Consider the following 13778-nt stretch of genomic DNA (forward strand, 5'->3'; position numbering starts at 1 on the left):
GCTCAGATGGACCTTTTCCGTTAAGGAGTCTGAAAAGGAACGAAAGGGACTGCTCTGGAAATCTAGGTAGAGGGAGTACCAAACCAATCACAAAACTGCAGAATACCTTTTACGGTACGGCAGTCAATCTTCCCGAATGTTGTGTTCAGTGCATTGCGATCGATAGGGCGGCAGACACGACTTCCTATGGATAAAGGATTTAAGCCTATTGGGGTCTCCCAAAATATACTCGACGGTACGTGGGAGCACAAGTCCGTACTGGCACTTATTGTCTCAAAGTGGAGGAATCACCCAACCATCAGTGAGAACAACAGTTACCAGGTTTTACGACGCCGGAATACGTCTCTAGCCTAGACTTCTAAATGTTGTGTGTTAAGTTCCAAAGCGTTGTTAGATTCATTGAATTTATTTTAAGTTGATCTTGTTTATGAAGTTTGTCTTTCGGGTTCACCACGAGATGTAGATGTAATTCCTAAAATGCAGTCTAAGATGATAAACAAACTTTTTATCTCTTTTATGCAATGAAAATCCTAGCTACTAGGGAAAAGAAAGACAGAATCTTTTCACAAAGAGCAAAGAGCACACTCTAAATGCACTTTCCTAAATCAAGCCAATCAGACTGTCTATATGCAAATGCACATGCATGTATTTGTTTTTCGACTTTCTTAGTATATGGATGCTAAAAAGAAAGTTGATGCACAAATCTGAATTTCTTTTCAAGCATCAAATATAAACAAGTTTCTTTTCGAAATCAAAAAATGGAGACGATCACAACACCTTACGATTTTGAAATGAATACTTGTTCTGAACACTAGAAAATTACAAATTCAGACCAAAAGCAACAGTAACAGGATAATCGACCATCAACAGCAATCAAACTCTTTCCTAGGATTGAAAATGACACTTGCGACAGTTTCAAATCAAAGGACGACAGTACGATTACGCTACTTTTGCAAAGGAGAACTGTAAATGACTCAACAAACACACAAAAACATCTACAGTTCTTTTGTACAAAGGAGGTGGAATAACAACAAGGAAAAGGGGTTTCAAACAGACATATACTGATCACAGGCAGCAAAATTCAGGAATAGAACTGGAAAGAATGATCCACAGAAACCACAACTACACAGAGCTAGTCTGATCAGCGCACCTGTAACACAGAGAATTTGAAATGCAACGTAGGTTTTCCACTCGGGAAGTGCGCTGAAATTCAGAATCTCTGAACAGTACCTGTGCTGGGCCAGAAACGAGACTCTGTTCGGGTTCTGGGTCACAGTTTGCAGTTCAGTTCTTGGGTTTTGGCCGAGCAAAAAGCAATCAGTAATGCAACAATCAGGGGTAGATCTAAGGAGGATCTAAGAGCTATCACAAGGGAAATCAGATAGTTTGTGAATCAGTTGTTTAAATCATAAACAGATCCAGTAGATGGATTGAAGTAGCAGTTGTCTACTTTGCATTTGTTATGGCAAATGCAGTTCGAATGCTACTTGTAAGTTTATGAAATAGACAACAAAGAATGATAAACAAACAAACTAATTAGTTCCCCAGCGGAGTTGCCATTTTGTTACAGGGAAAAGTGTCTATTTAGAACTGCTCTATCCCACTAAGGTGTGACAGCTGCCTTAGAAACAAACAGAGAAAAAATACTTTTGTTTTTCCTTTATGAATTATAGATAGAGAGGAACGGAAAGACCAACCTCTGTCTTGTGCTAATCCCTTGATTCGATCCCTCTCTTCTTTGATAGTCCTCCGCTACCTGCTCCCTTGCACGCCCAGCTTCACAAAGTACTTGTAAGATCACAGAAGCATAGCACTATACAAAGACATGGATCTATAATCATAAACAATCTAGGATCAGATGTAAATTGACCATACAAATGTAATAAGCATCAATGATACAAAAGCATGGAGGAAAACTCAAATAGCTTTTATTGATAAACAAGAAAAGAGCCAAGAGGAGTTACAACCAGTTGTTCTGACCCAGCATCAACCTCCCAGCAAAGAAGCCCCTCTTCACCTCAAACAAAGCTTAGATCACCCAACAATCTGATGTTTGTCTCTAGAAACCAACAGCAATTCCTTACAATATGCAAAATTCTAGCCTCTGGATCTCTGGGATGAGGGATCCATATATAGATATCTGTAAGGGGGGATGAGTCATCTTGTGATTTGATTAGTGTCTTCTCTCTGATAGTTCTTGCTTCCACTTGGAGACTGAGGGCCTCTTACTCATCCTTGGTCGAATTCATTGAGGCAAGTGTCATATGAGAAGATTCTGGAAGCTTCCATTGCCTCTCCACCTCGCGGAATGAAACTGCCATTTGTCATTTATCGCCCATCGCACCCCACAGAAGGGACTTTTGAAATGCAACGCACCCTCACAGTGTATTTGGGTGAGATGCAACGCACTTAGCCAATGGAGCAGCTACAATGATCCTGTTTTGACCAATTCTGAGCAATTTCTCATGGAGAACTTCTGGGAGAAGCTGCAATCTGTTGACCTTGTTCCTTTAGGGGTTAGAACAACACTTTTAGGGACTTATGAGCCCTTGGTTTATGGACATTTCATGCTTGGGGTTGTAGGGCCCAAAAATGTCTATAACAACATCTGCACATAAATCAAGAGCATGTGGGGTGGGAGGAGGTGATGGTTCAATAGATGGGTTCACAACTTCTCCCACCTCATCCCGCGGAGCTAGAGTTGTTTGATGAGGAGCGGATGATGGGTCACCTGTGAGAGCAACCTTGTTCGTCTTATATTTGGTAGCTCTAATACCGAGGTATGCTGGGAGGGGTTCGAATGATTATAACTTGTGAGGATTTTTAGATATGTGAGGAAGATACTGAAACCCTTCCTTGAGAAATTTCCAATCAATTTCATCTTCAGGGATTTGAAAAGCAAGATTCAAGAAGCGCACCCAAAATTGTGTAAGAGATTCATCAGGTGCTTTCCATAATTTCATAATTTTTTTGTTGAGTGCTTTGTGGTCATAATGATAGAAAGCACATATTAACTCTCTGATCATGTGATCATACGAGTGAATGGATGTTGCGAGAAATGTGTGACACCATTGGTCAACATGCCCATCGAGCATGTAAGCAAGAAACCCACAGGCAATGTCATCCGAGGGGACTTCATTCCTATGGCACAAGCTTGCAAAGGCAACTTCGTGCCTTACCAAGGATACTCCACCTTCACTGTCATACTTAATTTGTGACAAGTCATCAATGACATCCTCCGACACTTTGAAATCATGTGCATTAGAAAAACATGATGGAGTTGAGATTGTAATGTAAGTCATGAATGATGTGCGGATATTAAAAACATACTTTGAGGACTCAACTTGTCATCTAACCCTCCTTCTAGCACTAGAAATGTTGATAGTGTTGGACCAGCCAACATGTCACGGGATCTCCCTGGTAAGAAGTCCCAACTAGAGCTCACACTATTTGGAGTAGGAGTCCTAGCAGCTGGTAGTAAAGTAATGCCTTGATTGCAGTAGCGCACAGAGGTAAGCGTGATAACTTTGTCAGAAGCAAGTGTGTGACCTTGCAATGAGTCAAGTGAGATGCATGGGGATTCTAACACAAGGATGGGAAAAGTAAGTGTGTCCCATAGAAGCTTGTAATAGTACACATCCTGAAAGGAACACACGAGCGGAATTAGATCACAAGTTGGAAAGCGGAATAGTCCACAAACCAAAGTGATGGATTAAACCAACAATACGTTTGCAACAATATTATTACAATTGCATACAAAATGGTTCATACGCAAATGCGTAAGTTAAATAACATACATTACTAAAGCAACCAGAATAGTCCAACTACAATAACAACATATGCATGAAAACGTGCTGGCTCCATACATACATCATTGACAACTACTAGCCCCAATAGTGGAACATTACAGCTAACACCGCCTACTCTTCCAAAGAGATGTACTCGCTCTACGTTGTGGAGAAGCCAAGGCTTGTCACAATACTCTCCAAGCCTTCTCTAAGCAATGCCTAGACAAAAGCTTGGCTCCCCAAAAGCCTGTACTATGAGTTAGGAGGTTCTATATATAGCAAAGGGTGGGGTGACCCTTGACATTCCCCTTTGACTCTTGGACTACCCTCATGACTCTTCACATTACATAGTGACTGTTCACATTCCACTAGTGACACTTGGAATTTCACTTACAACATATTTACAATAATACAATTTTCCACATGTACCCATGTGAGACAAAATAGGCTAGAGATAGCCTAACAAGACAAAACACTATGACTCCAAGGTTTGGGGAAAGACCAACTCAACAACATCCACTTGATGCTTCTTAGTCATGTATTGATGCCAAGCTTGGTACTGTGTTGTGATGTCCCCAAACTGCTTGATGTTGTCTTGCTGAAAGCAGACTCTTGCCTCCATGGCATCTGAGCATGTGGTCTTGGAACCTGTGTTTGTCTCATCTTAAAGCATGTGCAACATTGTCCTGAGTGTGGCTGGACCACCAATGTACTTATGCATGTTGTCTGCACTCAACTGCAAGTCATCACTGGTGGCCTCGCGCATCAACTGCTCCATGTACCTGTCAAACTTAATCCAGACTTGGTTCTTGTGCTTAGCTTTAGTGAGGGAACCTCCATTTGTTCACTCTCTTCCTCAGTTACTAGTTGTTCCAGCTCATCAACCTCTATTAGCACTATTTGCTCTGTCATTGTGCCTTGCCTTTGTTCTCCTTATTGTTTCTTCTTCTTAGCTTCTGTTCTTCCTTTGACTCTTGTTCTTCTTGTTGTGATCTCAGTTATACTACCTGCAAGCTCTGCTTTTCTCTCTTCCTCCACTCTGTTGTCTATGTCCTCTGCTTCATTTTTCTTCTACTGTCAAATCTTCCTGCATGAAAATTTAATCCTTTTTCACTCTGCGGCTTTATTCTCCCTTTGTTATGTTAGAAATTTCATTTTCCCCTAATCCTGTACTGGATTGCTGCCTTCTGCCACTTTTGTTGGTCTTGCTGCCATGTTAATGTTGAGTCATTTTCTGTAAACACTTGGGCATCTACATATATTGGAAAGTAAACTTGCACTTGTTCAACTACTTCCCTAGTACTGCTTTTAGTGGTCGCTCTTGAAATAGTCCTCTTTGGTGCCATGATACAATGACTGCTCGAGAGAAGAATTTCACGAGTGTGGTACTTGTGGGGCAGAAAGGACATTCATGGCAAGCACATATTAGCTCTTAAAAATATAACTTTATAGCATGATCAAGCAGCAACCAGGGCATCTGATGAGAGGAAATGCATAGTTTTGACTAACAGGGGTGACTGACTGACTGTGGGAACTATGCACTATGCAGTTGCAACAAACAATGTGGAAGCTTGATGACTGGAACTGCGCAATGCGCAGTTTAGTCTAGGACAGGGCCTGGGAGAAACTGCGCATTGCGCAATCTTAGTGGTCAAGCTGGGAGACTCGTTCATAGAACTGCGCAGTGTATAGTTGGAGCCATCTTAGGATAGGCTCTGCGATATTCCATAAGCCAAGGCAAAGGCTTTAAGCTCCCAGATTGCACAATGCATGCAGTGAGATGTGAGATCTGAGCAAGGGGAGCACAGACCTATTCATGGGGAGCATTCAAACAAGCAGATCTGAAGGATGGTGTGATGTTGAGTGCATATATGAATAAGTTTAGATGTGTACATGTAGAACAAGTGCAACAATGGATCAAACTAAAGGAACACAAAGCATGTGAAGGGAGTCGTTGTAATGGCAACCGTTGGTGAAAAAATAGGAAACCTCATGTGATACTTGGGGAAGGAAATGTATAACTTGAAACAACACTTCTTCAAGCTACAAAATTTAAAACGCAAGTTGTCTTTCAACAAAATGAGTGAAACAACACTCTCACAAGATGAACAAGTAGAAGCTATAGAAAAAGCGGCATAAGGCGATAAAAGCAAAACTCACCCCGAAAAGCGATGACAATGCATCGAAGGCTCCTTGATCTCCTAGGGAGGCTAGAGCTTGATGATTAAATGCATAAGTGATCTCTAGAGACATCCATTACATAGATTTGAGAAAATGGAGTTCATGACGCGTATGCTTGAGATAAAGGACAATAACGACACTTGGAAGAAACTTCTAAAGGCGGAAATGTGTCACCTTTAGGAAACTAATAATGGATCCCTAATTTTGAGGGATGTTTTTCCTATTAGCTTCTTTCTTTTTAGGAAAATTGCCATGCACTGCCCGGAAATATTGTGCAATTTGTGGAAGGATCGGGTAACTCTTTGGTTCATGCACAGCTTCTGAGCATAATATGTTTTGTGCAATTTCTGGGCTGGGTGGCTCTGGGTTGCCTCTCAGGCTCTACGCAATTTCCCCGCAAAAGATAACTTGTCAGCTGAGTCTGCACAGTTCTAGAGCTGAAGCTCATTGCTGGACTGATCTGTGCAATTCTTGAGAGCAAGGCTCATTGCTGGGCTACACTGCACAATTCCTAAGAGCAAGGTTGGCTGCCCTCTAGGATTGTGCAGTTTTCCAAGGCAATGTAAGAGCTGGATGCAACCAAGTCACGAGGGTTCTTCCTATGGTTAGAAATCAAGGCAACTAAGTGAACACAAGTTGTAAATTGAAAGATAAATTCAAATGAAAACACAAGTACCTAAGTAGTGCAAGACAAGCTGCTAAGATTTAAGGAGGGAGGCTCCAAAATGAAGCGAAGGAAAAATTTTGGAAGGTGGTTGTAGTCACTACAACAAGTGGATAATCATATAAAAATCTATTATCATTGATGGCTCCCTCGAGTTAGGTGCCTCGTTCTAATTAAATCTATTCTCGAAGACATTTTGGTGTATTGGGTGTCCTTAGCTTAGATTCTTGAAGGTTTACTGGAATGTATCAAATGCCTTCTTTTAAAATTCCTTTGGTTTGGGAGAAAAGAGGAGTTCTCCTTGCCATGGGTGGGCTGGGGAGAAATTTCTCATCCAAAATATCTAGGGGGATAGGGTCTTAGGAACATCTTCATGTTTACTCATGCTTTAGCAGAAAAATGTGGATGGTGTCTGAGAACATCACATAGTTTATGGTCTATGTAGTTATAACTAAGTATACTTAACCTCTCTTTGTGGAAGATTGGGTTCGTCGAGGGGACAAACCGAAGGGGAATATCTCAATTGTATGGAGGGCATTGCTCAATACTTTTGGGACCATCCGCAGGAGTTTGGCTTGGAAAGTTGGTTCAGGTGCTCGTGTTCATCTTGGACAAGACCCATGGCCAAGGAGTGGAAGAGATCATATTCTTCCTCCTCTCTTAATTGATTTATTGTGGGATCAGGGGGGTTCTCTAGGCTAACTCATATCCCTGAACCAAATTCTACCACTATTTTGTTTTAGTGCAAGAAATCTTGTGTTGAGCTGGACATTCCGTTGAACTTTCTGGTGTGTGGAAAATTTTCCCTAGGGCACTTCAATGTGGACATATTATAATTTCTGATAGAGATGATGAATTGGTGTGGTTGGTGTCTTCATTTGGAGTATATTCTCTAAAGTCAGGTTATGCCTTCATATCCACAAATCTTAATCCTATTGCCCCTTGATGGTGGTGGCAGTTTGTTTGGAAAACTTGTTGTCTACTTAAAACAAAGCTTTTTATGTGGTGCATATTGAATGAGAATGTCCTAACATGGGATGTTCTATGCACAAGTTTCTCTCAGGGCCCTAGCTAGTATTATCTTTACAAAGTGACTGATGAATCTATTAATAATAGAAACAATAAATTCCAATTTAATTTGTCCTTGAATTAAATTGTGAATTAAATCGAAATTCTATTCTCATAACAACTTGTAATAGTTAATTAAGTTAAATTGACTTAGGAAATTCGAGTTGGAAGTCTATCCAGAGTCATGTAGAGTGATCCCTAAATTTTAGGGGCTCGGGTTGAGTTCTTATTGAGTTGTAATTATTTAATTCGATTTAACTCAATTAAATTCAGTTAAACTAGTTCTAACTATTGGAGGAACTAGTGAGTGGTCAAGTGAATTAAATTGGATTTAATTCACATGTAGTGATCAATAAGATAATTGATAATTCACTCAAAAATAGCTTGAAGATCGATCAATCATCTTGTGGATTCGAAAGGATTTACTGGTGCGAGATCACAAATGGGAGATCTATAACAAAATTGGTACTCTAATGGAATTTCAAAATCTGATTTATGCAGGTAGATCCATTCAGGAACAAAGGTGCTTACAAGATTATGGCATAGAATGAAACTCCTCGATCATCATTGCGGGGGGGTTCAGCAGGATCAAAGATCCCTAAGAGCTTGGGGTTAGCCAAAGGACAAACCAATGGATCTACATCATTCAAAGACACCCTCAAAGGAAAGGTTGCAGCTTCAGGTAAACCTGAACAAACTCTCAATATTCCTGGGCCCTATATTGTGGAGCAGATGAATGATATTCTGGTAATGACAATAGATCTAGTAGAGATCAATAATATTTGTACAACCTATCAATCATATGCAATCATTTACAGGTTCAATGGTTTCTGGCCAAAATTTGTGGATCTTTATGACTTGGACAATTAACTGTGAGATTCATTTATGCTCCAAGGGTTTCTTCATAGTAAAATTTGAATCATCAAAGATCAGAGATCAAGTTTTACATGAGGGTCCATGGTTTTGGGGAAATGCACGATTATTTATCACCCCATGGTTCCTATATTTTGATGCTAATTCAATGACAATTTCCAAAATTCCAGTTTGGGTAAGACTCCATAACTCACCCCTTCACTTTTGGCATCCAAAAGTACTAGAAGGAATCAACAACACACTGGGGAGACACATCAAGCTAGATACACAAAGAACTGAAGAAGAAATTTATACTTCTACCAAGATATGTGTTGAGGTAGACCTCAATAAAGGACTACCTGATCGTATCCTTTTGACACACAACAACTAGTGTTGGACCCAATTCTTAGATTATGAGAACACATCATTTAGATGGCATCTTTGCCTTCAAACTAGACATCTACAAACCACATGTACTTTGGCAAAGATATATCATAGGATGAAAAAGAAACCTATCAAAAATCCTAATGGATGGAAATTCCCAACACCACAACCCAATGAAGAAGAGGAAGAGGAGGACTTGGACCCCCATCACTAAGGAAATCCCAAAGCCACAAACATCTTCAACAAACGAAGAATTGAACTAGGATGGGACAATAGTATTAATTTCACAAAATCCAAGAGTAGAAAGACACTTAGGCCAAGAAATGTCGAAGGAGAAGGAGATAGGAGGATTCAAATGTCCTTATACATCTGGGAGCTCAGACTCAGATAAGGAACATTTGAGGTAGACAAAAGAGGAAAAAATAATTATTGTAACAACCACTCGTGATCAAGGAGGATGGCGAATAGTAGAAAAGAAAAAAGGGAGAAAATGGTGACTAAGCTCTTTTGCTTACCTCAAATTTAATTTTTTTATTTTTATTTTTTATTTTCTACTTTTTTGGTTTGACTCTATGGACACCAGCTTCTTAAATGGTGCACCTTGAGACAATAAAATAATGCACTATGTGATGAAACTTTTTTATAATTAATTTCATATCTCAGCTAATTTTTATTTAATGTTAAGGAACAATGACATGATTTATTACTGTTTGAAGGTTGATGACAATTTGAATTGTTTAATTAAAATATTAATATAATAATGAATAAAGAGTATAGTTTATTTGAAATGATTTAAAAACTTAATTTTATTGACCTATGATTAAAAAATAACCACAGTTTGAAAAAAATTCAAATTAATTTTAAATTTGTACAAAATTTATAATTTAAAAACTTCTAATATTAGAATAAACATCTAAATTAAAAAAAAAAAAAAAAAAACATAAGTTCAAAACCATACAACAAATATGTTAAATAAGATAATTAGAAATACTTTAAAAATATATATTTTTATTCTCAAAATACATATTTTAATTATTTATAATTTATAACATAATTTTTTTCTAGATAAATCACATCTTTATTTTATTATTAAAACTTTTGATAGGTAAATATCATAATCAACGTTGAAATTTAAAAAATAAATAAATTATAATATATATATATATATATAAATTGATTCCAAAACAAAACCAACATATTACACGTTCGAAACCAAACACAAATATGTTAAATAAGACATTTATGACAACAGTATCTACCGAAGAGGTTTGACCACAAAATTAACGTTAAACAGATTAACAATAGATACGTTAAAATCAAACAAAGCGAAGGTATCCTCCACTTCATTGATCTCACCTAATCTGGTTTTCCCGTTCTATGCATATGGATAGAGTTAGTGGCGGGGTCCACTGGACATCAGTGCGCCGACACCTTTGATTCCAATTTCCACGAGACAAGGATACGTGAAAAGATTCCAATTTGCGTCTTGTAGTGAACGAACAGCAATTTCCACGAGACAAGGATACGTGAAAAGATTGACTCCTCAATAGCTTTCGAAAAGGGTGATTAATTTGCTAATGGTTCTTTTCTCATTTGGAAAAAATATATATATATATATATATATATTTATTTCATTATATTTATTTATGATTAAATAAAAATATTTATTTATTTCATTATATTTATTTATTTATGATTAAATTAATAATATTTATTTAGTGGGTCTGATCTCATTCTATTTAGTGGGTCTTACATAGATGAGGCAGTGAGTTACCAGTTCTTCCACACCAGTTCGTGAGATTCCACTCCTTTCAAGGTTCCTGGCATTCTGTGTTCAGATATACCAAAGCAAAACGCAGGAAGAACTGATGGCATCATGTACTGAGGGGGAGGTGATTACTTGCAAGGGTGAGCAGCAAATATTGCATACATTAGTTACGTCTTCAAATTCCGGGTATACATTAGTTGTTTTTTATCTAGTTACTTATGAAGATTATCTGACCTGATATGAAACGTGTTTCAGCTGGTGTGGTATGGGAAGCAGGGCAGCCCATAACCATACAACAAATCCAAGTGGCTCCTCCTCAGAGCAAAGAAGTTCGAGTCAAAATCACTCACACTTCTCTCTGCGCCACTGATCTTTTTTACTGGAAAGGAAAGGTACCACTCTCATCATCTCAGGTTTCATTCATATTATTATGGCTCCAACTGCATCATACCTTAATGTAATGTATTTAAACATTGAAGGATGGAGGAGCTTGGTTTCCAAGGATTCTGGGTCACGAAGGTGCTGGGTATGTATATTATACTATATTTATACACAATTTCTCCATATCAATAATGAAGGATGAGGTTTGTTAGTTATCAGGAATCAATTTTTGGAAAGTGCGTGGGTGACACAGGATTGTAGAAAGCGTTGGAAGTGAAGTTACGGAGGTGAAAGCAGGAGATCACGTTATTCCGGTATACATGGCGGATTGCAAAGAATGCGAGCTCTGTGATCGGGGAAAGACCAATATCTGTCAAGTTTTCAGATTCAACTTCACGAGCGGAGTTGCTTACACTGACAAAAAATGCCGATTCTCTCTCAACGGAAAACCCATCCATCATTTCATTGGGCTCTCCACATTCAGTGAATATACTGTGGTGCACGTCTCTTGTGTTGCAAAAGTGAATCCGGAAGCTCCGTTGGACAAGATCTGTTTGCTTGGATGCGGAGTACCTGCAGGTAATATAATTATACATTCCTCTCTTCAATAATACAACTGATATCCTTGCCCATCAAAATACACAAAAGTTAAAAGGTTGATGCATGAGAAACCGAGTTCTGGGCATTGATTTGCAGGACTAGGAGCTTCCTGGAATGCTGGGAAAGTGAAGCCCGGTGATTCGGTAGCAATCTTTGGATTGGGCACCATTGGCTTGGCTGTAAGTTGTCATGAATATCTGAAGCAGCAACTATACATACACATATTTACATAAAGATTTGCCCTTGTGCCGCAGAGAGTAGTTTGCCTTATGTGTCCTTCTAATTACCGTCTACTGGTGAATCCTGCGCTGTTCAGGTTGCAGAAGGGGCTCGAATAGCTGGAGCGTCCAGAATCATTGGCATCGACATCAACCCAGAAAAGGAAGAAATATGTGAGTTGTGAACAATAAAATTCTAGATAGAAGTAAAATTTACGGTCGACTAATTGCCTTTAGCTTTTGGATATGGCTATGGAATATGTGCTGAGATTTATAGCTGCTATCTCTCTTCCTAACAGCTAAACAATTTGGAGTCACTGAGTACCTTAATCCAACAAAATTCGATAAGCCCATTCAAGAGGTAATCTGTAACATGAACCTTAACAACATCTGCCACATGTTTTTTCCGCGTTAAGTAAAATGTATTGCTATTGCAGGTGATTAGAGAGATGACTAAAGGAGGAGTAGATTCAAGCTACGAATGTGTTGGAAGAGTCGAACTTATGCTTGCTGCGCTTCAATGCTCTCACCCGGTCTGATTTTTTGTATATTCAATCCTCTGTCACCGTTTATTATGTTAACTACTTGCGTTCTTCAATGATCCAACTGATGTGAAGTATTGATTAAGTCTGTTACCTTCTCTGTGATCTCAAGTTTTCTGGGCATGTATGTGCTTTGCGTTGCAGGTATGGGGAAGAACTTTGATATTGGGTTTAGATGAGATGGATCAGAAGTTGAGTTTCAATCCCCTGGAGATTCTAGAAGGCCGGAAGCTAAAATATGTAGCCTTTGGAGGTTTCAATAAATCTGATATACCCAGGCTGGTAGATAAATACATGAACAACGTAATATCTCATTCTTTCTCTGATCATCCCCTGCAATTTTTTATTTTGTTGTTCTCATAGAATGCTCTGGAACATGAACTCAGAAATCAAAGTGTTAATGATTGCAGGAATTTGATTTGGACAAGTATGTAACTCAGAGAATGGCGTTCTCAGATATTAATGTAGCCATGGAGATGCTCATAGCTGGGAAGTGCTTACGATGTGTTCTGCACATGGATGAAGATTGCCCAAACTAAAATGTAAAATGTGTGAAGAAGAGGTGAATAGCGAATTCTCAACTTCTGCAAAATAAAAAAAAAGACTACTTTGTATTCTGAATTAATTAATTTCCGTGCATTCACCCTCTAGAAAGAAAACCACATTAGTCCACATATATATATGTGAATGTATATCTTCGCTCTTTTCGTTGATGTCATATTCACATCGAAATCATAATTTGGGATTAAAAGAAATGAATGTATATCTTTTGCCTTTTCGTCAATGTCATATCCACATCGAAATCATAATTCTGAAGGACATGATTTAAAAAAATAAAATCACTATAATAGGCGTAAAATCTTCAATCAAAAGTGCTCATTTTTGAAGTTATTGGAAACTCTGACGCTGCTCATTTATGGTTAGGCGGGCGAGTAAATGCTCAATCGCCAAACCCAACTGATGACATACCCACCCGTTATATTTATCAATTTTTATGAGGTTATATTTTCAATTTTTATCAGGTTATATTTTCAATTTTTTATTCAGTTTTTTTTCAAATTTTACCGTGGTGGGGAAGAAAGTCATTTTTGGGAAATTAGAGCAGTTTAAAAAAATTACCGTATTTTAATTTAAATTAGTTAAATTAAAGTAGTAGAAAAAATTTACCATATTTTAATTTAAATTAGTTAAAATAATAATAATAATATATTATATATAAAGAAAATGAGTTGTTTTTAGTGATTTTTTGGACTTTTTGATATTGGAATTTAGCACAAGAAATTAAGGTGAACTCTTGATTTGTACTATTTAAACTGGTTTTTCACTGTATAT

General features: G+C 38.1%; 1 protein-coding gene across 1 annotated transcript; it reads left to right on the top strand.

The window, feature by feature from the left end:
- Positions 1 to 10685: 10685 nt before the first annotated feature.
- On the top strand, positions 10686 to 13224 carry LOC149232669 (alcohol dehydrogenase class-3-like). Its single transcript, XM_089376539.1, has 10 exons — positions 10686 to 10845; positions 10961 to 11097; positions 11185 to 11231; positions 11340 to 11665; positions 11783 to 11865; positions 12003 to 12078; positions 12204 to 12265; positions 12342 to 12437; positions 12591 to 12749; positions 12857 to 13224. The coding sequence occupies exons 1-10, from the start codon at positions 10806 to 10808 to the stop codon at positions 12983 to 12985; spliced, it is 1155 nt and encodes a 384-aa protein (XP_089232665.1). The 5' UTR covers positions 10686 to 10805; the 3' UTR covers positions 12986 to 13224.
- The last annotated feature ends 554 nt before the right edge of the window (positions 13225 to 13778 follow it).

Source organism: Pinus tabuliformis, chromosome J (genome assembly GCF_031772625.1).
Source record: "Pinus tabuliformis cultivar Carrire ecotype Pingquan chromosome J, CPIR1, whole genome shotgun sequence".
Taxonomy (NCBI): domain Eukaryota; kingdom Viridiplantae; phylum Streptophyta; class Pinopsida; order Pinales; family Pinaceae; genus Pinus; species Pinus tabuliformis.